Source organism: Cyrtonyx montezumae, unplaced genomic scaffold (genome assembly GCF_038088225.1).
Source record: "Cyrtonyx montezumae isolate F1298 unplaced genomic scaffold, pur_monq_1.0 scaffold_0, whole genome shotgun sequence".
NCBI classification, from domain to species: Eukaryota; Metazoa; Chordata; class Aves; order Galliformes; family Odontophoridae; genus Cyrtonyx; species Cyrtonyx montezumae.
The window spans coordinates 51794815-51815923 of record NW_027071824.1 but is presented as its reverse complement, the minus strand read 5'-3'; the positions used below and the strand labels follow the sequence as shown (position 1 = coordinate 51815923).

The 21109-nt window shown below is 40.4% G+C and overlaps 2 protein-coding genes across 4 annotated transcripts in view; both read right to left on the bottom strand.

The window, feature by feature from the left end:
* Positions 1–3209: 3209 nt before the first annotated feature.
* ZBTB24 (zinc finger and BTB domain containing 24) lies at positions 3210–13293 on the bottom strand. 3 transcript variants are annotated; one of them, XM_065735152.1, is made up of 7 exons: positions 13241–13293; positions 11201–12200; positions 10620–10787; positions 10389–10472; positions 9777–9860; positions 7700–7781; positions 3210–6839 (listed from the first exon to the last, which is right to left on the bottom strand). In XM_065735152.1, the coding sequence occupies exons 2-7, from the start codon at positions 12171–12173 to the stop codon at positions 6203–6205; spliced, it is 2028 nt and encodes a 675-aa protein (XP_065591224.1). In that variant the 5' UTR covers positions 12174–12200; positions 13241–13293; the 3' UTR covers positions 3210–6202. The 3 variants fall into 3 exon arrangements, with proteins under 3 accessions (XP_065591224.1, XP_065591233.1, XP_065591243.1); XM_065735161.1 differs by lacking the exon at positions 13241–13293 and having other exon boundaries at positions 11201–12237; XM_065735171.1 differs by lacking the exons at positions 3210–6839; positions 7700–7781 and having other exon boundaries at positions 9840–9939.
* A 249-nt stretch (positions 13294–13542) lies between these two features.
* The window catches only part of AK9 (adenylate kinase 9), a 56782-nt gene continuing 49215 nt past the window's right edge, over positions 13543–21109 (bottom strand). Inside the window, exons 31-37 of the mRNA XM_065735196.1 lie at positions 19911–20131; positions 18553–18749; positions 17786–17955; positions 16215–16313; positions 16031–16133; positions 15309–15423; positions 13543–13745 (exon numbers count right to left, since the gene is read on the bottom strand). Of these exons, the coding sequence (XP_065591268.1) occupies positions 13543–13745; positions 15309–15423; positions 16031–16133; positions 16215–16313; positions 17786–17955; positions 18553–18749; positions 19911–20131 (1108 nt within the window). The remainder of the gene's footprint in view (positions 13746–15308; positions 15424–16030; positions 16134–16214; positions 16314–17785; positions 17956–18552; positions 18750–19910; positions 20132–21109) is intronic.

Sequence of the window (21109 nt, the reverse complement as noted above, 5' to 3'; positions counted from 1 at the left end):
GTTTTGTGGGATGGCCGTGGGCTCAGCCGGGGTTGCTGCTGCCTCACCTGCACTGGGTTGCATGACACAGACAGGGCTTTAATTTGCACTTGCACGTGGGGTGACAGAGAACAAGCTGAGGTGTGTCTCTAACTAAATACAGCATGCAGGAGGGTTCACCTACAGCTGCTTGTTTGATTTTATGAGGAAAGGGAAAGTCAAGGGAAAGGAGAGGGAAAAGGGGGCCCTTTTCTTCCTCCTGCTTCGGGCCAGCATGACAGCTCCATAGCTTCTGCAGCCTGTGACAAGTGGAGCCTAATTTTAGTAGAATGATCATATGGCTTGTGCTCCAGCCAAACTTCTATACTAGCCCTATATAGACCCCAGAAGTGAAGCAACATAACCAAAGTCAAATATAAGGTACATTTCAGAAAGTATTCTCTTTGGTCTCCATTATTCTCTGTATTTACCTTAATACAAACTGAAGTTTATTTGGATTTTTAAAATGCCTCTTTCCTACTTATTGTACTATAAAACATAAAAATTAAAACCAAAGCAATCAACTGCATATCATTTCAGAACAAGCAAACAAAAAAAGAGTGATGCCACTATTTCCTGAGAGTGATTAAATTTACACTCAAATTCTGTTCCTGAAATATAATTCCATACATAGATAAGACTGATTCCTATTCCTTTTTCTTTATATGTATATATGAATGATACTATTTTGCAAGCTTAGTGGCAGTACTTTAATGGCTGTGAATGGCTTGTGGGAGCTAAGAGTCTATAGGGCAGTTTGCTTGTACTGCCCTGCACTTGCCTGAGAGTTGGGATTACAGTGAGGGAGAGTATGGCAGGTACAAGCAGTGTACAGTACATTGAAAAGATGATCCTCTCACAGACCGTGCAGCTGACGTTCTTGGAAACATGGACATCTTTGAAATGTGCACACGTGCCCTGACACACAAGCCCATGGTTTCTTCCTGGTTCTGAGGGCTTGCTCTTGCCAGATGTTTTCACCAGCTGTGCTTGCTGCCACTGCAGCTCCTTTCAGTCCAAGACAGCATGGGGGAGGCTGAGAAAGAGAACACTGAGTGAGAACTGCCACACAGAATCATACAATCCTTAAGAGTTGGAAGGGACCTTTGAAGGTCATCTAGTCCAGCTCCCTTGCAATGAACAGGGACACCACAGCTACATCAGGTTGTCCAGTGCCTGATCCAGCCTCATTCTGGCAGTCTCCAGGGACGGGGCATCCACCACATCTCTGAGATACCTGTTCCAGTGTCTTACCACCTTCACTATAAAACTTTTTCCTCTTATCTAACCTAAATCTACCTTCCCTGAGCTTGAAACCATTTCCCCTTGCTCTATAACCACAGACCTTGCTAATGCTTCTGTCCCCTTTTTTCCTGTAGCTCTCCCTTAGATACTGAAAAACTGCTACAAGGGCACCTCAGAGCCTGCTCTTTTCCAGGCTGAAATGAAACTGCAGGAGGGCTGGAAGGGGGGCAGCCAGTAGCAATGGGGCAGCTCAATGACTGCAGCAGTGCCCAGCTAGAAGCTGGGGAAAGAATAACCATGTGCTTGTTGAAGACACAAATGCCAAAGAGCTTCACAGCTAGTAGCTGGAGATGAAATGTTACACAGCTCTTCTGCTGGAGGTGCTGAATTGCAACAGGGTGTGCTGCAAAGGAAAGCACTGCCACTTTGTACAGGCTGCTGTCAGTTAAATACTGTACAGGGGAAACACAGCTGTCACCATCCAGCAGTCAAAGAAGACAACATGGTGACCTTCAAGAATGGGGAGGACTCAGCTGTTGGAAGGGCAGAGCCACACGAACACTGCCAGGAGCAGTGCCCTCTAGGAACATGGATGCTGGACTACAATTTCAGGTGTTACAGTAACTTTCAGGACATACTGGGAAGTCACTAACTGAAGTATAATTTGGCATCCAGTTTCTCCAAAGGTAATTTCAGTTTGGTGGGATTAAAATATTAGCCAGGAATAAGTGGCAAGATGCTGGAGATGCTAGTTCACCTAGAATATGCCTGGATGTTTTTTTTCCATTGAGAAGAATTGCTTGGGCAAGAGACAAGCAGTGGTCCACCTGTTGTAAAAAAACATTCACTGTTCACCCTTATTATGGAAGATCTGAAAAGGGATGAAGTGTATAGGACTCTCGTAGCTGACTGAACTGCAGGTCTGACAGAAGCAGCCTCTTCAATCCCCTGAAGCATGGATGAAAGAGATCCTGACAACACAGCTGTGGGAAGTACAACATCACTAGTTCCCTCCTCACTCTTGAAGACCTCCAAAAGCAGGGGAATTGGGAAAGCAATAATTTTACTGGTGGAAGCAAGCCAGTCTCTTTCCTGAAGAACTGGCAAGATTGATGCCAGGCTCAATGTCCCCAGCTTTAGCCTTTACATAAACATTCGGTTTACAAGAGCTCAACATGAGGTAGTCATCAGCTCTTGCACTGCTACAAAACCCTTCCCTGGTAGTCCCTCTGACCACCAAAGAGAGCATAAAACAAAAAACAAAACAAAACAAAAAAATTGCAAAACATGACAAGAAGATGAAGCTTTTCCTAATTTGCTTTCACGGCTCATATGAATGTTCTCATATTCATCTGTCAAAAACAGAACAGAAGGTGCATAGAGACAGCGTCTTAGCTCCTGCACATAGAACTGCATACCCTTTTGAACTCTGGGTTGCTAAGGTTGAATGTTATTTACAGCAGCATGAGTAGAATTAGGAAGCAGAGTAAGCAAGCACACAATAGCCAGGCACACACTTCAGCACAATGCAATTGCTCTACCCTACGGGAATTAGTTTAAACTTTCACTTGGGAAATCTGCCAAAATCTTTAGCAAAAAAAAAAAAAAAAAAAAAAGGCAGTTTTTCATAAACTTGCATTTGGAACAATAGTAAAATCACTTGAGAGGTCATGTGTGCTGAGTAACTCACAAATGCAGTCACATTAACAAACAACTGTGTTAATTGCACACAAAAATTGATCTTTCAATAGTTACCCATTTTCTTGCATTTATGTCCAAAATCCTAACCTCATTATAAGTAAGCAATGAGATGGATTTACTAAGAAGATTGTCCTGTGTGGGGAAACGGGAAGCTAAGGGGTTTGTTGGCTAAGGAGTAAAGACACTGAAGAGCACTGCTCCAAAGCACAGTTTCAAGGGCACACGTTTTTTGCTAAACAGCTCTTAGTGACATTAGTGACTGAAAAGCAAAAAGCTGCTGTTTTAAAACTCAAAGCAAGTTTAGGCTTCAGTTGTGGCCTTATAAATGCACACAAAGGACAGAGATTTATTTTTAGCGTTAACAGAAATTGAAGAAAATGATGTCAAAAAGCAGTTTGTGGTATGAGAAGCCACGTGAGCTTCTAATTTCTCAAGTGCAAGCTAAAACGTGTGCTGACAGCTTAAGAAACGCAGAGTGAAAGATTAGCTGCTGCTGTGCTGCTCAGAGGAGCTCATTCCTACACTGTTTGTTGAGTAATTTGGTACAAAAGGGTAAGAATATTCCAAACCCGAAGCTTCTTTTTTAACTGTAGGGAAAGAAAGCACCTAGCAATCCCCATGTGACTGCTCCTGAAAGCTTATGACAAGACAGTATTAGTGGTTACACATTACAGTATTTCAGATTATCTGCATTATGGGTAAAAATCAAAGTTGTTAGTATGAAACCACCAGAATACTTATCTCAAATGTATAATCAGTAAGATTTTTGCTAATGTTATAACAAGCTTCACTGTTTTTTCATCTCCTCTTGCAGCACCAAGATTTCAAGTGTGACTTACAGCTACAGAATACGCTGCTTTTCTTTAGTGACAGAAAATATACAAATTGCATTTCTCTGTTCTGAAAGTGGGAAAAAATAAGGTGAAAACCCTAACTGGATTTCTGCTGTGGGTGCACTGACAACTGGACTGAGAGCAGCAGGCCACCAAGCTGATTTAAAAGCTGCAGCTGAAACAGCTGCGTTTATTCAGCCCTTAGGAGGAGGCTTTGGGAGGACCTTACTGCTGTCTTCAGCTAAAGGGAAGGCATGGAGAAGACAGAGCCACACCCTTCTTGGCATTGTAGCTGCAGGACAAGAGGTGGCAGACACAAAACAGAACATGGGGAATTCCAGTTAAACATAACAAACATTTTTTTTGCTATGAGTATGGTCAAACACTGGTGGCCTAGAGAGGTTGTGGATCTCCATGCTTGGAGATATTCAAAATCGAGCAGGATGATGGACTAGATAGACTCCAGAAGTCCCTTCCAACCAAACTTGTTCTATCATTTATAAACTGGTCACTGCCAGTAACTATGGTCAGTCATATAGAATAATACTATCATCTGTTACCTTGGGTTGGAAGGGATCTTTAAGACCATAGAAGTTCCAGCCCTATGCCATGGGCTGGTCACCACCCAGCCCAGGCTGCCATGGGCCCCATCCAATCTGGCCTTGAGTGCCTACAGAGATGGGGCACCCACAGCTTCTCTGGGCAGCCTGTGCCAGGGCCTCACTGCCCTCTGAGTAAAGAATATCCTCCTAATATCTAATCTAAAATCTCCCTCCTGCTTATAAACTCCCTTCAAGTATGGAAGGCCGCAGTGAAGTCTCCCAGAGCCTTTTCTTCTCCAGACTGAACAAGCTTAGCTCTTTCATGTGCCAAGCATACAATAAAATTTCTTTTGTTTTTAAATTCACCTGGTAATCCCCTAATTTTTAGATTTTTCATTTGTAAAAGCAATGTTAATGTAAATCACAACATTTTAAAAACAAAATGAGGATTGAAAATGTTGCTTTAAGTAGCAGTGGCATCTTTATCTGGATTTTACATTAGTATACTAAGTGACATGTTCTCAGTAGCTGAACTTGGATACAATGCAAAAACTCTGACATGGCATTTTATTAAGTTGTCAAATCTTTTTTTGTCAGCAGTCAGTCATTAAAAACAATCTGTACACATCTAATCTACCCAACAAAAATAGCCACACAAGTTTAACACTATATGCCCCATTTATATAGCTCATTATGCTCTAAAGTGATTCTATTCATCGTTTGTATTGGGACACGAACAATGGCCAACTTTAACATATATTAAAAGTAACATTACATTCTGCTCTCAAAAGTACAAAAAATAACACTTTAAATATAAACTGGCTCCTAAGCTTAGACTGAGGCCTGTCAGGAAGAGAATTCCACACTTAATAGACAGCACCTTCCACATCAAGAGCTCTTCAAAGTGCGCTTGGCAGGGTGTGTGAACATTACCCCACCTACTAGATAGGAAACTAAGGCACAGAGGTCAACTGCCTTGCTCACTGTCACACAGCGAGTGCTGGAATTAACAGAATGTGGGCTGTTCAGTTGTCCAAAATAACCACCACGTTGCAATGCCACCATTCAAGTGCAATGGATGAAGCATTTTTGAAGAGCAAAACTCTTAGAGAATACTGTAAATAGAAAGGACAACCCAGAACCAAAGGCATAAATAATTTCAACTCAAACCAAATTTGGTATTCAATAAATCAAAATGCACTTAAGGGGATGGTCACACAGAAAGTTATGCATTAACTCGCAAAGAGGAAGTTCATTAGACGTTAAGACATAAGGTGTTATCTTTGCAAAAAGTACTCATTATCTTAAGCTTGACAGTAATTCAGGTACTTTTGGCTCCATCAGAGAAGTACTTTCTGATCAGCAGATATCTTAACACTGTTCTTCAGCCAGCAAGGCACACTCCCCTGGAACATCACATGGAAATGCGAATAAGGGGACAAGTAGTTGCTCAGGAGCCATGGATTTGTGAGAGGCACAGAAAAAAAAATCTTTAATCACTAGTGGGGTACGGACTAAATGGTGAAGAAATACCAACTGATAATAATAGAAAAGTCTAAAATAAATAAGGTTAATAAAATGGAAAGCCACACACCAAAAAACAACAAGAAATGCATTTTCAGACAGATGATGCTCCAGAAAAGAAAATGTGATGAGAAGCATGCTAAAGCCCAGCCTTCCAACAAATAACCATTTCAAAAAGGCTGTGCTTGAGTAGGATGCTCATGAGCTGACTTATTTACTGACAGACTCCTGACAGGATTCAGATATATTTTAATTCTGTTCTTCACTAATTCAATGAGAAGGAACTGTATCTTGGCTAGAGTGAGATGGCTGACTTGATTCCTGAGCCAGCTGCATGTGCTAATCTGAATGGGAAGATCCTGCTAAGTGGATTTCTTCGTTTTGCCCTTGGTGAGCATGAAGATGTTCTAGTGCTTCCTTGGAAAGAGTAATGACCTGCATTTGTTCAGGCTGAGCAGACTCTATTTGGTTTCCCATCACACTGATGTTTTGGATTTGTTCCACTTGCTCCTGCTGAGTTGAAAGCAACAAGTTTTCCAACTGCTGTGGTGGCTGAGCAAGCAGCGTGAGGTTAGCAGCCTGCCCCGAGGTCATATTTGGAGCACTTTCTGCAGTAACAATACTAATGCCTTGATTATGACTAGGCATGAAGTTTATATTATGCACTGCATCTGCAACCAGCAGCTGAATTTCCTGCCCTCCAGAGGTGGCAAGTTGATACTGCTGCAGCTGAAGAATATTTCTCATTTCCTCTGAATTAGTGTTGGTGCTTGGAGCAGCGCTGGCTTCTTGAAACTGCTTCTCCTTGCTATGAATTTTCAAGTGAGACTTCAGGTTGTCCAGACGAGCAAACTGCACACTACATTCTGGGCAAGAAAAAGGCTTTTTGCCTGTGTGTAAAATACAGTGTCTTCTCTTAGCACTGGAATCAGAGAAGGATTTTCCACATATCCCACAAGAATATGGCTTTTCTCCCCTGCAAAAGAATGTATTTGACATCATGAAAGTATCTGAAGCACTGCCTTATGCAGCTTAATACAGAATAATAAACTGAAATTATTATTTTCTTTTGCTGAGTCATAAACACAGAACAGTCACATCAAATAATATTCTGTTTGAATCCTTGGCTATTTCTGTTCAAAATCATGAACTGCACAACGCTTTCATTAGCTACAGAGAGAACACAACTTCCCTTTTGTCCTAATATGAGAGCTACAAACTCCATGCTACTGCATCTTGACAAGGATGCAACAACTTACTTGCACAATTCTAAGCACTACTGTAAAATGTTTATTAAAGGCTTTAACATTAAAACTAAAGGAAGTCACTAACTCCTAAATTGCTGCCTGTCTCAAAGGGACAAGAAATTATACTGGAAATATGTTCTTTTACATAAGGCTCATAGCAGTTCTCCAACAATTTCACACTGAACAAGTCTTTATGCAATATAGCTTTTACCCATGCCAATGTGCTAAGTATTAAAAATACGACAGACTACAGGAAAATAGAAAAATGCTCCAATAATCTTGTTACACTGTAGCTGCTATTTTGCTGTTAAATATTTACAGTAATTCTTTGCATAAATAATACAGCAGTAAGTACATCATCATTAAACAGACACACTGCAGAAAAGAAGTACCTTCAACATCTTAGCACGCTAGTGTTGAATAGCACAACACTTTCCACTACTAGACTAAACAAAAGTGTCAAGTCTTTAATCATCCATCTGAAACCAAACAAGTTCTGAACACTCTGGAACTGAACAAGCACTAGGTACAGGTATTGAAACAGAAACAATATTTTTAAAGAGTGTAATGAAAATTAGACATAATTTACCTGTGAATTCTAATGTGAGTCTGAAGAGAACTCTTAGCTGTGAATGACTTGCCACAGATTTCACAAGTGAAAGGCTTCTCACCTATCAAAAAGAAATGCAACATCAGTTTTCATTGAGTACTTAAAAACATCTGAAAGGTTCTTTTCCAGAGGTCTGTGGCATGCAACATGGCTGCTGGAGTTTAAGGAGCATTTGGACAACGCTCTCAAACACTGGGTTTGAATACTGGTTGGTCCAATATGTGGAGTCTGGAGTTGGACTTGATCCTTGTGGGTCCCTTACAGCTCTAAATGATCTGTGATTCTGTGACATTTCACTGTACACAGTAATAAAGTGTGTACAAGCAAATGATCATGCTTCTGCCGAGGGTCAGTATGGGTATCTGAAACTGAATTAACTCATTAATTAAAAAGGGTATAAAACATTAAAGGTACATCTCTGATATTTCTCCTCTTTGAAGATAGAGAACCAGGGGATCCAAGCTCTTAGAGCAACAAAAAATGTGCTAGGACAGATGCAGGTCCCTGCAGGTGGTCCCACATGGAACACAGAAGTTTGAAAAAGGCTGCCCCTGAAACAGCAGACATCAGCACCAGGTTCATGAGGAGCACTATACCCACCACTAAGCCCATACTTCCAAACCTGGAAAGTGAATCCATTATTTTAACAAGTCAGCTGACCTGTAAGACTCCATCCTAGACCTGCAATACCCTGGGAGCATCTCCCATGTCCCTTCCCATGGCACTGGGGTTGGAAATAGATCATCTTCAAAGGTTTCTTCCAACCCAAGTCATTCTATTATTCTAACACAGCCGGAGAAGAAAACAACTTATGTTGGATTGAATAAATTGTTGTCCTCGTTTTGACTGCATTTGGAATTCCTTTGTCTAACTGAGTAGAAGCAGAGTGACCAAATTAAATAACAAAAAGCTTAAAAAACAGATATTACCCAACAAAACCAAAGCTAATTCACACCACAAGTTTTCTTTGTTGCATGCAACATTTTTAAAAGATTAATGAGGAGAATCTGGATCACCACCATAGTAACCCATACTACCAAAGCACAATGAAACAAAGAATGGGGCAAGAACCAGTTTCCAAAGAAGCTTCACCTGAATATAAATGCAAGGCTTACCAGCTTTCCCTTGAAAAGAGGAGTAACTTCCTTAAGTTGGCTGTGTTCTCATGGCATACAGCTACAGAACAGCTGCCAAAGCAGTCATATCCATGTTAACCCCTGACCTTCAGCTTCCTTAGGATTTTACTGCTCACTTCTGTGATGGAGCAGATCAGTTGATATTTCTGTACTGATAGCATCTGCATCTGGTCTGTCTATTCTGGATACAGTATCAACTGCAAATCCGTTTCTGTTAGAATTCAGTGAAATAATGTCTCTTTGCAATATACCTGGCTACCATGACGACCCTTGTCATTTCTCACCAAGCTCGTGTCCATTACATTTATAAAGCTTTATCAGCAGTGCACACCAAACTCTTATGCCAACATGAGCTGTGTTGTCCTCAAGAGAAAATGCAGTATTTCTGAAAGTAGAACATCCTTTGATGTCATCCCTCCTAGCCAGTCTCTGGCCAGCATCTGGCTTACTGCAGCATAATGAAACAGTAAACTGAAATTATTATTTTCATGGTCAGCAACACTTTCCATAATCATCCATACCCCACAGACTGGAGTGGAGGGACATACATGCACTTTCTGTTACTACATCATTTACTTCAAGCCCAACAAACGCTGCACGTGGCTGTCCTGATAAACTAAATTCCCAGACAGATTTAATCACAGGAAAACTAACTGATATCTTCTGCAGCAAGTTTCCTAAGGGGGAAAAAAAGAAAAGATCTTCCTATGAAAGGTACCCCTTCTGTGCTGTTGTAACACAAGCAATATTGTTATTAGTATGAACGCTTGTTATCTTTTAATTTGAAACAGGCACCATAATGCACAAGCACAGCCAAAGCTCTACTTACCAGAGAAATAAGCATCTCTTGCCTCATACATGGTTTCACCTGTTGTATTTCAAGAAAATAAGAAACAAAACAACACAACAGACATTATTACCTGTATGTGTTCTTAGATGTTTCTTTAACTGAGCTGCATCCATGAATTTGCGATGACACTGGTTACATTCCGGCAATGAACGGCCTTGTCGCAATAACAAAAAAAGTGTCAGTGCATAAGTGATCCCCTTTATCTCTTCAGTGATCTTTGTTAATGCACTTTCCTGTAAAATAACCACTCTGGTATAATATGGAGATAAAACAAAAGGTGATTCACTGCCTTCTCTCTTCCTTGTCACAAAAAGAACGACACAGCCCTATTTCTCTATTTGTTCTTAGCGAGGTAAAAGAGGGAACTGAGAACTACTCCCTCCCAAACATACTTTCTCTCTCAGCTCATATGCTATATGGGCTGCAGGGCTAGTACATTTTATGGTAAATACAGCACAATTTTTAAACATCAGTACAGTCCTCCTCAACTAACAACCTTTTTAGACATTCCTTTTATTATTCACTACTCTGTCATTCTCATCCTATTAATTGTTATATTGAGATATCACGTATCATGGTAACAAAGCCTATGTACATCACTGAAGAAGAATATTCAGCTGATCTTTACAAGGACAAATCAGCACAGATTGTCAGCCAGCTCTTAAACTGGAGCTTCTTATACCTGTGTGTACTCGATAATGGCTCTTGAGCTGTCTCTTTTGGCTGAAGTATTTCCCACACTGATCACATGTAAAAGCCTTTTGCCCTGCGAAGAAAATCACTTGTTAAAACGCAAGTCACATCTCATGTAAAAAAATAAATCAGCACACATGAGAAAGAGCAGAAATACTTTTTTTCTACAAAGGCAGATTCCTGTGGGGAGAGAGGGTTACCTTTGCTTTGCAATATTTACCCGTATGTAAACTCATATGTTCCAGAAGAGAATGCTTTGTTGTCAGAGCCTTATTGCAGACAGTGCACGTGTATGGCCGCTCTCCCGTGTGCATCCGCTCGTGGACCTGAAGAGAGTGCTTCTGGGAAAAGCCTTTGCCACATTCAGTGCACTTGTAAGGGCGCTCTCCTAAAAGCAGATGGTGCCATTAGTATAAATGCAGTACTTCTCTATAGATATTCTAAGCTGATAGTGAGACTCACTGCAATCTAGCATCTACTAAAAATGACTTCTAAATAGCGATAAGGAGAATGAAAAGAGCTTCATGTGGCAATAAAAATCATTTAAGCATCGCCATATAACTCAGTGTTTTAACAAAGAAATGATTACCCAAAATGCAATCAATGTAAGACATGAAGGCTATGAGATCTGCCGATAAGAACAGAACAGCAAGCAGTCACAGAAGCACACCATAACAATTTGGATCAGTGTGCTGTTCTGGGCAGCTCTTGCTACAGATAGCAGCTCACACTTAAATGAGTGGCTTCCACTGTATCATAGCACTAAATCCTACTACATTCAGACACAGTCTTACTGCTTACCTGTATGACTTCTCTGATGAATAGCTAAGAAGTGATTATATTTAAACACTTTGCCACAGTCTTTACAGCGAGCTTCAGAACCTGTACGTTTTCTTTTTCCATCAGTTGTCTTTGCCAGTCCTTTTTCGTCCTCTTCACCAAGAAGTTTATAATCTTTCAGTTTGATTGACCTCCTTAACCTACGTTTGCTGTAACGGCTCTGAGCGCTCTGCAGCCCTTCTGACCTGGGATCACAATTCTCATCTTTCTCAGCTGACAGACTGGCAGCAGCTTCTGAGCCACTGGCAGGTTCTGTTTCTTCTGTGTCTCTCCTTGCTGGATCCTGTTCGCTCATAACTGCTCCTTCTGCTGCCACATCTTTTTTCATAAAATTTTGTTCATTTTGCATGGAGTTATTCTCCCTCAGCTGCACCTCTTCAGCAAAATCTGCTTCTGGTTTTTCCTCTTGGACTATATTGACCTTCCTTGGTCGCCCTCGTTTTCGCTTGGGCAGCTCTTCATTTTTCTTGTTGCCTGCAGTATATGCTACAGAAGTGCTGCTGTTAGAGGGGATGGGCAGCATGTCCCTGGGGCTGCAGCCAGCCTGGTACTCGGTGTAGGCCCCCAGCAAGTCATTCACCTTCAAGAGCTCTGCAGTAGCTAGAATCTGTTCAGCGCTTTTCTCATTGGCATGGAGATAACCCGTGTAAATAAATTCTAGCAGTGCTTCAAAGGCATCGGCAACCATTCCTTCCAGCATGTAAATTGACTGCCCTATTTCACCCTCATCTACAAACATCATTGAAAAGTATTCACTGCTGGCAGCGAGCAAAGCTTTATGGGCTCTGAAATGCACATTCTCCACTATCAGAGTAATGTCACAAAGAAAATCTTTCTTCCTCTGTTCTTCAAAGTTAGCTAGAATGGTATGTTTGTGAGCTTTGGAGTGGATGACGACCAGTTTCTCAGAAGGGTTGGGAGATGTTTCTGCCATTTTTATTCCAAATATGAAAGGAGGCAGCTACAAGGACAGCAGAAGTTAAATAAATCTTAGAAGTCAGTGTTATAAGGCATTAAATATTACTGTTTATTAGTCAAAAGAGTTCTACAGTTTCTGAACCAATTTTGGAGCCTCTCAGCTGTTTGTGTAAAGTCAGCTCTAATGTGGGCAGAGGTTTTTTTCTTCAGAAGGGTTCTAAAATCCTAATGACTACAGGTAGCTTTTTCCTAGATCAGTTACTGCCAAACGTTTCATCAGTTTAGCCCTAATGTACTGAGAACCGTACCCTTCTGAAAACTCCTCTTTCACAACTAACACAATCCAACAAAAAGAACTCTTTGTTTGCAGCTCCTAAGCGGAAGCAAACGAACAAAAAGTCAACCACAGCTACATCACTGTAGATGCCCTATTTTGCCACGAAATCCCATAACCATGGATAATAAAACCATGCTGGTGTTGGTCTGGCAAAACTCGGTGCCCTCATAACCTTCTAAGCTTCACGCTATGGATACTGGCAATAAATGCAGAAAAATAGTTTTTATGCATTTATTTATTTTTTAAGATCTCTGTCTAAAATAGGGCTGAGTATGCCAACTGTTAACCACTTACCAGCTGTAAATACGTTAAAAAACAATAAAAAATAGCAAAGATCCAGCCAATTCAGAAGAATCCACCAAATGAAAATACGAGGGAGGACCCGTGCTATAACCGGGCATTTGCCGAGGGTCGGCTGAACCGAAAGTGAAACCAGGTGACCACGTGCCACTTGAAGTCACAGGCTCGGTCCTTTAAACGGAAACGCGCCCACAGATGCAGCGATCAGCGACGGCAGCTGCTCCGACCGGCTGCAGGAACGCCGCACCAAGCAGCAACACACGGTAGGCACAAACGCTGCCCGCCCCGCAGAGCGTGAGCGGGGCGGCTGACAGAAGCGCGTTTAGCTCCGGCCACCGAGCAGCCGGCGCCGCAGCCGAAGCACGACCCAACGCACGGTTCGGCTGGAAGGGACTCACGAAGCCCACTCTCGGTCGCGAAACGCCGCTCTATACAGGCACGCTTACCTAGCGCACGCTCCGGGGTCAGAGCGTGCACGGCCCCAGCGTCGCCCGGCAGACCCCGCGCCCCACGGCCGCCGCCTTACCCGCCTGCCCCCTAAGCCCACGCCGCGCTCGGGGGCAGCGCCGGCACTCGGCGCTCCGCCGCCGCACTTCCGGCGCCGTGACGTGTGACGGCGGCGCCCGCCCCAAGCGCGGGGCCCCGCGAGTGAGGGACAGCGCGGGAGCAGAACGTTTTATTTTCGGGTTTGAACGGAGCGGCGCCGTAAGCGTGCACGAAAAGGCCCCGCAAAGCAACGCAGTCCGAACTAGACGAAGCTCGGACCGGCGTCTTTCAGGGACAGGAAAGTCTGCAGCTTGAGGTCGAAGCCGAGGGGGCGGTGCTGCGGCTCCGTGTACTCGCGCGGCATCGCCCTGCCCAGGTAGGGGACGAGCTCGCAGTGCTCGGTGAACCGCTCCAGCCGCCGCCGGTACGCCTGCCTCCTGTGCGCCGGGCTGCGGGCGTTGTGCGCTGCGGGAACAGAGAGCCCTGCGTCAGCCAGGGGAGCTGGAGATAGTCAGAACCCGACTGCGCATTTTCCTCTGCTCTGTCATCTCCAGAGAGCCCTTCCAACCCCTGCAGTCCTGCTGAAGTATTAGAGTATTATTGCTGCTAATAGAGGCAAAGGGGAGGCAGTGACTTTGGACAGATGAATCCTAACCAATTCTTCCTGGCAGGTGGTATTTTATATCTCATAACAAAGACTGAGCAGCATGAAGAGCTGTGAAACACTTCAGCCCATACCAGCTTCAAAAATGTAGGCAGCTACATTCTACAGGTGTTATGCCTGAAGAGCACTAAGTCACTATAGGGATATGTTATTTCCTAATCCTTTTCCACAAGTAAATCTCTGTGTTTACAATTGATGGCCTACACTTTCTCTTCTCAGGTAGTGAAGACAATACAGTATGGTTAGAAAAGCTGCAGGAGCAAGTAGACCACTGTGTCTTGTTCCCTGCTGAAATGTGAAACAAGAGTGGTGCGTCACGTCTTCAGTTAAATGTTTTAAATGCCATTTCTAAGGGACCACAGCATGAAGCACTTTGATCAAGTTTTTGATCAAGAACAACATGACTCCTCTGAGGAGACAAAAAAAAAAAAAAAAAGTAATGCTATATTTACAAAAGAGGTTTTTCAGTGCACTAGAACACTATGTCTTGAAGTTTGAAGCAGTTCTGTGCAGTCTTAGAAGAGGAAAATCTGTTTTCCTGTATTCCTGTGGTCAGTGTCAGTACATGAGAAGATATTTTGTAGATGAAGTAAACAACAGTGTAAAAACACTTTTGCTGGTTCAAAGACTGTACATTAATAAAAGGGCTTGTAATGTGCCTAGGCTGCTCAGTGGTCTTCATTAACAAAGCTACACATGCAAAAGCCTGAGATTAGTCCAAGAAAACTGTGAATGGCTCTTGAAGCTACGTGGGGAAAAAACAGATGTGAAGAACTGGAGAGAGATAATAAAGATTGCAACATCTGAAAAGATAAGCAAAAACTTACAATAACAAAAGGCAAGGTCACCAGGCAGGTTGGCTTGTAAAAGCTGAAACTGATGAGTTGAAGAAGTCTCTAGGAGAATACTGGAGACAAGAGCATTCTGGCTCTGGTACTCTCAGATAGTATTTTTCAGTAGCTCTCAATCACATGATTTCAGTCATTTTAAAAACAATTCCAGTTGTCTGTGATTAGTTTCACTAAATGTGGTGCCACCTAGTTAAATAGCCTTACTTTGTTTCAAAGCTCTTTGATGCATTTTAGAAATGTTATCAAGACCATCAGGGTGTCTGTAATAAAATGTCATTAAGATCTTATGATTTATGAGCCTATCTATCCACCTATCCTATTAACTTTATTTTCCTCCCTGGTCTGTACACATTTCCAAGAAACTTGGCAATGTGTACTTAAATCAGTATGCAGTAGTATTTTCCCAAATTGGGCATTAAGAAAACAATAGAAATTAATTATCAATGCTGAATCAGTAAATTAAATAAATGCAGTAAATCATCTGTTTCTATAGCATGTTATTTTATACTCTACCTTTTAGGTGGCAGGCCACAAACAGGAGAGCAGTTCTTCTTACACTTAGGAATGGAAACTTTGGCTTTAAGCATCCTACTTCACTCAGAGCCTTTATTAGAGATGTTGCTACTCCCTAAAGAAATAAAAAGTTTAGAAGACTATTACAAAGACCTAAAAGGAAAACATACCAAAATCCACATCCTGTTGTCGTGCAAATCTAAGTATTTAAGGTGATATCTAAGCAGGTGAATGATAAAGCAAACAAATCAACCAAAAAGCTGCAACAACGAAATATAAAACTGGGAGAGAAGTGACTATGAATCATCTTTTTATTTCATAGCTGTTATGGTTTTATGTCCTGTCCTGAAATGACTCCAGTTACAGGCTTAGGAGTATCCTGGCTTTAAAAATAAAAGCAAAATGCAGTGTTACAAGATATGATAAAGAAAAGAGTTTTAAAATCCAACATTTAATCTTGCAGTTGCTTATTCCCCTCTAGTGAACGTACGTGGTATTTTTTTACCATTACAATTACAAGTAGCTATTATTTTAAATCTTTTAAAAATTTCCTCTCAGTTATAAGTACACAATTTTCAATTTAACATAATCCCAATTAGGAATCATAAGACTCATACTGCATTAAAAAAAAAATAATAAAAATGACAGCAACAAATGAAAACTGTTTGGCATACACTATACATTGCAAAATGGTGTTTTATAAAAATGAAGCAATAGCAGACCTGTTCAAGGTATCCAGCCATGGGAAGTGCAGTGAGTAGTATTGGCTCCCTTATGGGGGGGAGCTTATGTGGAAGCTTCAGATTCCAGTACTTCTCTGGTAACCTAACCAGATAAAAAGTAAGACCTTTAAAGACTTATAAACTGTGACACAATTAAGGTTTAAAATGCAGTTAATATATTCACCTCATAAACTTCAGAAGTTTTTCTTCACTTTCAAAAACATACAGCTTATCACGGAATTTTACAGCATACTCAGTGTTGCCAGGCACCAAAGCTTCATACCTGAAGAGGCAGAGGAAGAATGGCCATTAATTTAGAAGAAATGTAAAGCATCACTTGTGTGCTATAAACTCATCAGATATTGGGAGACTCCTGGTAATTCAGCAATTACAGGCATAATAAAACAGTAGTGATCATATTGTCCATGCTTCCGTCACATTACTGGCAGCTACAAGGCTCAAAATCTGAGTGAGTCCCTGCCTCAAAACCTGCTTATAAATGGACTTCCATTGAACACTCTAGACAACCACGGTTATTCAGAAGATTAAGAATGAACAGCATAAAATTGTTAATGGCTGTGCTTAAATAAGAAATTACTGCATACTGAGAAAATAAGCGCGACCTTATGGTGAAGATTTATGGATCTCTTATAAAAATGTATCTATAAAGGCATTTTAGGATTTATTTGAACCTTAGAGGGCTTATGACTGAGATAACACAAGCTACATCCAAGCAGACTTTATCACACAAGACAGTAAGCAAAAGCAGACCCTTGTGGCTGGCTTAATAGTATTTCAAAAAACTAAGCTTATTTTCATCTTTAGTCAGCTTTGGGGAAAATAGATCCCATGCATTTGATTCACTTCTGTTTAAGTGCCGATTTACATCAATTGAAATTACCCAAAGTACAAAATGAATGATCCTAGGATCGAGGAACTGCTGACCTATAAATCTTCCATTCTCAATCTACAATAGGTGATCATCTGGCTAACCCAAGTCCCCACTAGGTATGTTGTTCAAGGATTTTGGACAGACATCCAACCCTCCTTCTTTCACTTACAGATGTACAGGAATTGATGATCTTCAAAATGCTTCATATGTAGCTCAGTCTGGTTACTAGAAATACTCTAGACCACACTGTAAAGGCAAGGGAACTGACAGGATGTTTTTCAGCCTCAGAATAAAGAATCTGTAAACAGCTAAAGCTGTCTAAAAAGCTGCAGAATTTTTATAACTAAAGCATCCGTGTTTTTAGTGCCCACCACTGCAAGAAAACTAATGGAGAAGAGAAGCAAAAGCTTTGGAAAAAGCTGGTCAGGTGTGCTGTTTTCATACTATAGATAGAGCCATTCCTTTCCAGATTGCATGCTTGGCTTTCCTTCCTGTGAAAGCTGAAAGCAAATGAAAGAGAGAGAGAATGCTGTATATCTATATTTTATTTTTGAAGTGGAGATATGACAGGACTGGAATGCAGACTTAATCAAGAAGATCTTCCAAGGTCCAATATTGTGTACCTGAATTTTACTTTTTGTGCAAGTTTGTCCAGATTCAGTCTGAAACCAATAGTCGTGAATTTCAGAAGGATATTTTATATAGATTTCCAAAGCCACAGGTGCAATATAGAGGATTGTGATTGTTTTTCCTGCCCAAACTCTGAACACCTTAAAGAAGTACTTTCAAGGTATTTCTTCATTAACACATTAATGTGGGACACATTGTCTGTAATTTATATTATGAAAGTAGCAATGATGTACCTCTGTTTTCCATCTAGGTAAGTGACTGGACAGTATCCCTGCATTTCTGCACTTTTAGGGAATAAGGCCTTTACTTCTGCCGCTGTCAGTTTTTGTGGTAGCTTATCTGGAGGTGGAAGAGGGCGAGGTGCCAGTGGTGGCACATAAATCTCTGGTCTGTTCAAGAATTTCTGCAGAAGAAGAAATTAAATGTTTTTATAATGAAAGAAGCACTATAAGATTGCTAGTCACAGAACTGCAGGTTGAAAGAGACCTTTAGAGATGGAGTCCAACCCCCATGCCAAAGCAGGTTCCCTACAGTGGGTCAAACTCCATAAGACTGGCTCATCCAATTTAGATACTTACTTCTACAGTACTTCTAGTGTGCTGGCACTGCTGCTATTCTTAAGTAACTCATTTGCTTTCCAACACACTCTCAGTTGAAGTCATCGCTATCCACCCACCACCAACGCTATCCATTGTTATCATTAGTTGCTTCCTACCCCCAGGCCGCTACTGAACAGATGGAGAATGGAGGAAATGGTTGCTTTAAAATATATCTTTTATCTATGTCAATTTGTAAGAGGCACATAGGTTTGAGTGGACTCTGCTACCTTTCATCTGACTGGATATTTGATAGCAAAGTATGCAAACCAAAAGTGAGAATACCAATAAAACTAGTGAGAATCAACTTACGTTTTGCTTGTTTATGTGCTAAATCTAAGAATCCAAACAACAGTGTTTCCCCCCCCCTCTATATTTCTGTCTGCATATTTTTTGACACTTACATCCAGTTCTTCCTGTGAAGCCATTTTGTAATAGTGTGCTCGAAACTCCGCAGCAAACTGTAGTGATGACATTACAGAGCAGTCAACCAATTCACCCTTCTCTGCAAGGCTGACAGGACAGTACTGTCCAAACTCTCCCAGGCGATACTGCAGTTCTTCAGGGGTGATGCATAAATCAGCAATGCTGGCTGCTTTTCCTGTTAACGAAAAAAAAAATAATGGCAGTATTTTATTAATGACAGGCAGAAACAAAGCATTTCTAAGTAGAAACATTGCCGTTTAGAAGATGTTACAGTATGTCACGTGAAAATGATATTTAATAATAGAAATAAACCAAAATAGTGATTTCTATTGATTGATATTAAAATAAAGTTGGAACCCACGTTACCAATTAATTGTGATAATATTTTTCTAGTATTTACTTAAGAAATAAAAGAGTCATTATATGAGGTACGGTGCATGCTTAGCATGCATTAGTGCATTTTCCCTAGAACAGTGTTATTTATTGTTTGTTTTACTCTTTTGTGTTGCTAAGGAACAGTTCAGATATTGTATTTCTTAACATTGGTGAAAAAGAGGACAAGTCACGAGGAAAGCCTCCTGTTTATTTATCCATGTCTTGCAAATGCTACAGTCCATCTGGACAAAACACATTCAGAGTCTTGAACAAAACTCCACATAAAACCCAAGCTATTTAAAAATTCTTCTTTCCAAGCTTTTGACTCTTGACTGATAGTTATAATGGTGCAGCCATTGAAATGTAAAAGTTAAAGTACAAAAGGGGGGTACAAGATAAGACAAATTTGCCTTTAGAGGAATCCTCGTTAAACAGTACAGACATATTTGAAGGGCACATTTAACCTTGACACATACAAATTCAAGTGGGAGCCATGCCATTTCAGATTGAGGTAGCTTTCATTTCTCAGTACAGAAATTAACTCAAATGGCACAGTTAACCTCTGAATTTATGGTTAACATTTTTTCACTTCTTTCCCATATCAATAAATCTACAAGTCATAATTCCCCTTGTATATATTAGGGTCCCCTTTGTGATTTTCTGTTATTACTCAACATTGAGAAATCTACTACAGGCTGCAAGACCACAGCTGACTTCTCTTAGCTGTTTTCTGTTACCTGGTTCTTTGGAAGATGGCTGCATGCTGTTTTATAGTTGATTTTTGATTTGCTGACATCAAGTGACCTCTTCAATCTCTCTTCAAAGGATATAAAAAAAATTTGAGGCACACATGTGCCCAAGAGCTAGCTTCATCCAAATCAAGTTAGTTGAGTTTAAACACAATCATTACATTGCAGCTTCTTAAATAAATATTATTCTGAGTAACTTTGTTTTTCTTTACCTTCTCTTATTCTTTCCAGGTATATCTGGATTTCTTTAACAACCACTTGAACTTCCTGCAGAATTTTGTCCCATATCCACCACTTGCTCTGAAAAGCATCAATCACATACCAGTTCTGACGCTCCTTCTTATAATAAGTCCTAATTGCTTCAATATGTTGCTTATAGCAGGAATTTTTAATTGCTAGAATCTGTGAGCTGTCATGTACAGGGTAGGAAGGTCTGAAGGGAACAAAAAATAGCACTGGCTTAACATGAATCTGAAGATCAAGAGCATTTCGTTGAATTCTGAATGTAAATATAAGAGTTCACTTTGTTTTTTTTCTTCTAGTTTTGCTTATTTGAAATTATAAATCATATTTGAGAAATACAACTTTCATATTAAGAATATTAACAGTTTCATATGGAAATTAATAAGCTTTTGACCAGAAAGTTACTTTCAGAAACAAATACTTTGCTATTCGCATCCCAAATACAGAAACTCAATATTCTGTAAAGGTTTTTGAATGTGGCAGCACACATTAGCTGACACACACACACTCAGTACACCATAAAATGCTTCCCTAGGCAAAATGTTATGAGATCTTCAAATGAACGTCTGATGTTCACTGCAAAACAGGCTTAATTTTAAATTATACTATTAGTTGTTTGAAATCAAGAAGTAATCCTTAGATACATTTTTAAAACTGTATACATCTGTTGTATTTCCATATATACACATAAATAATCCATTTGACCTCTAAAAACCTTACTCAAGACCAGAAGAGAAATTTTCACTAGAGCACAGAAGCATTTACTGAGCTGGTTCTTATTTAAAAGATTAAAAAAAAAAAAGACATTCTATTTTGATGGGATTCATTTCTCTTTAAGTTGTACTTTTCAGAAATATAGCACATTTGATATGTATTTAAGCCTGTAAGATGTAATCAGTTTGATATGTAGAATTAAAATGTTAAAGTAACTATTTTCAAAGGTACAGCATTAATTTAATTTTTGGCAATGCAAATTGTCCTCAGGCTTTGAGTAAACAATTAAGTATTGTACTGATTAGTTGATAGAACAAAAGAGACAAAATGAAACAGACAAGCAATAATGCTCTAAGCTATTTGGAACTTCTCAGAAACACTTCCTCTAATGAGAACCAGGTCCTTATACAATTTAATTTTAAGGTGAATGTTCTGTTCTTTTTAATTATCTGTT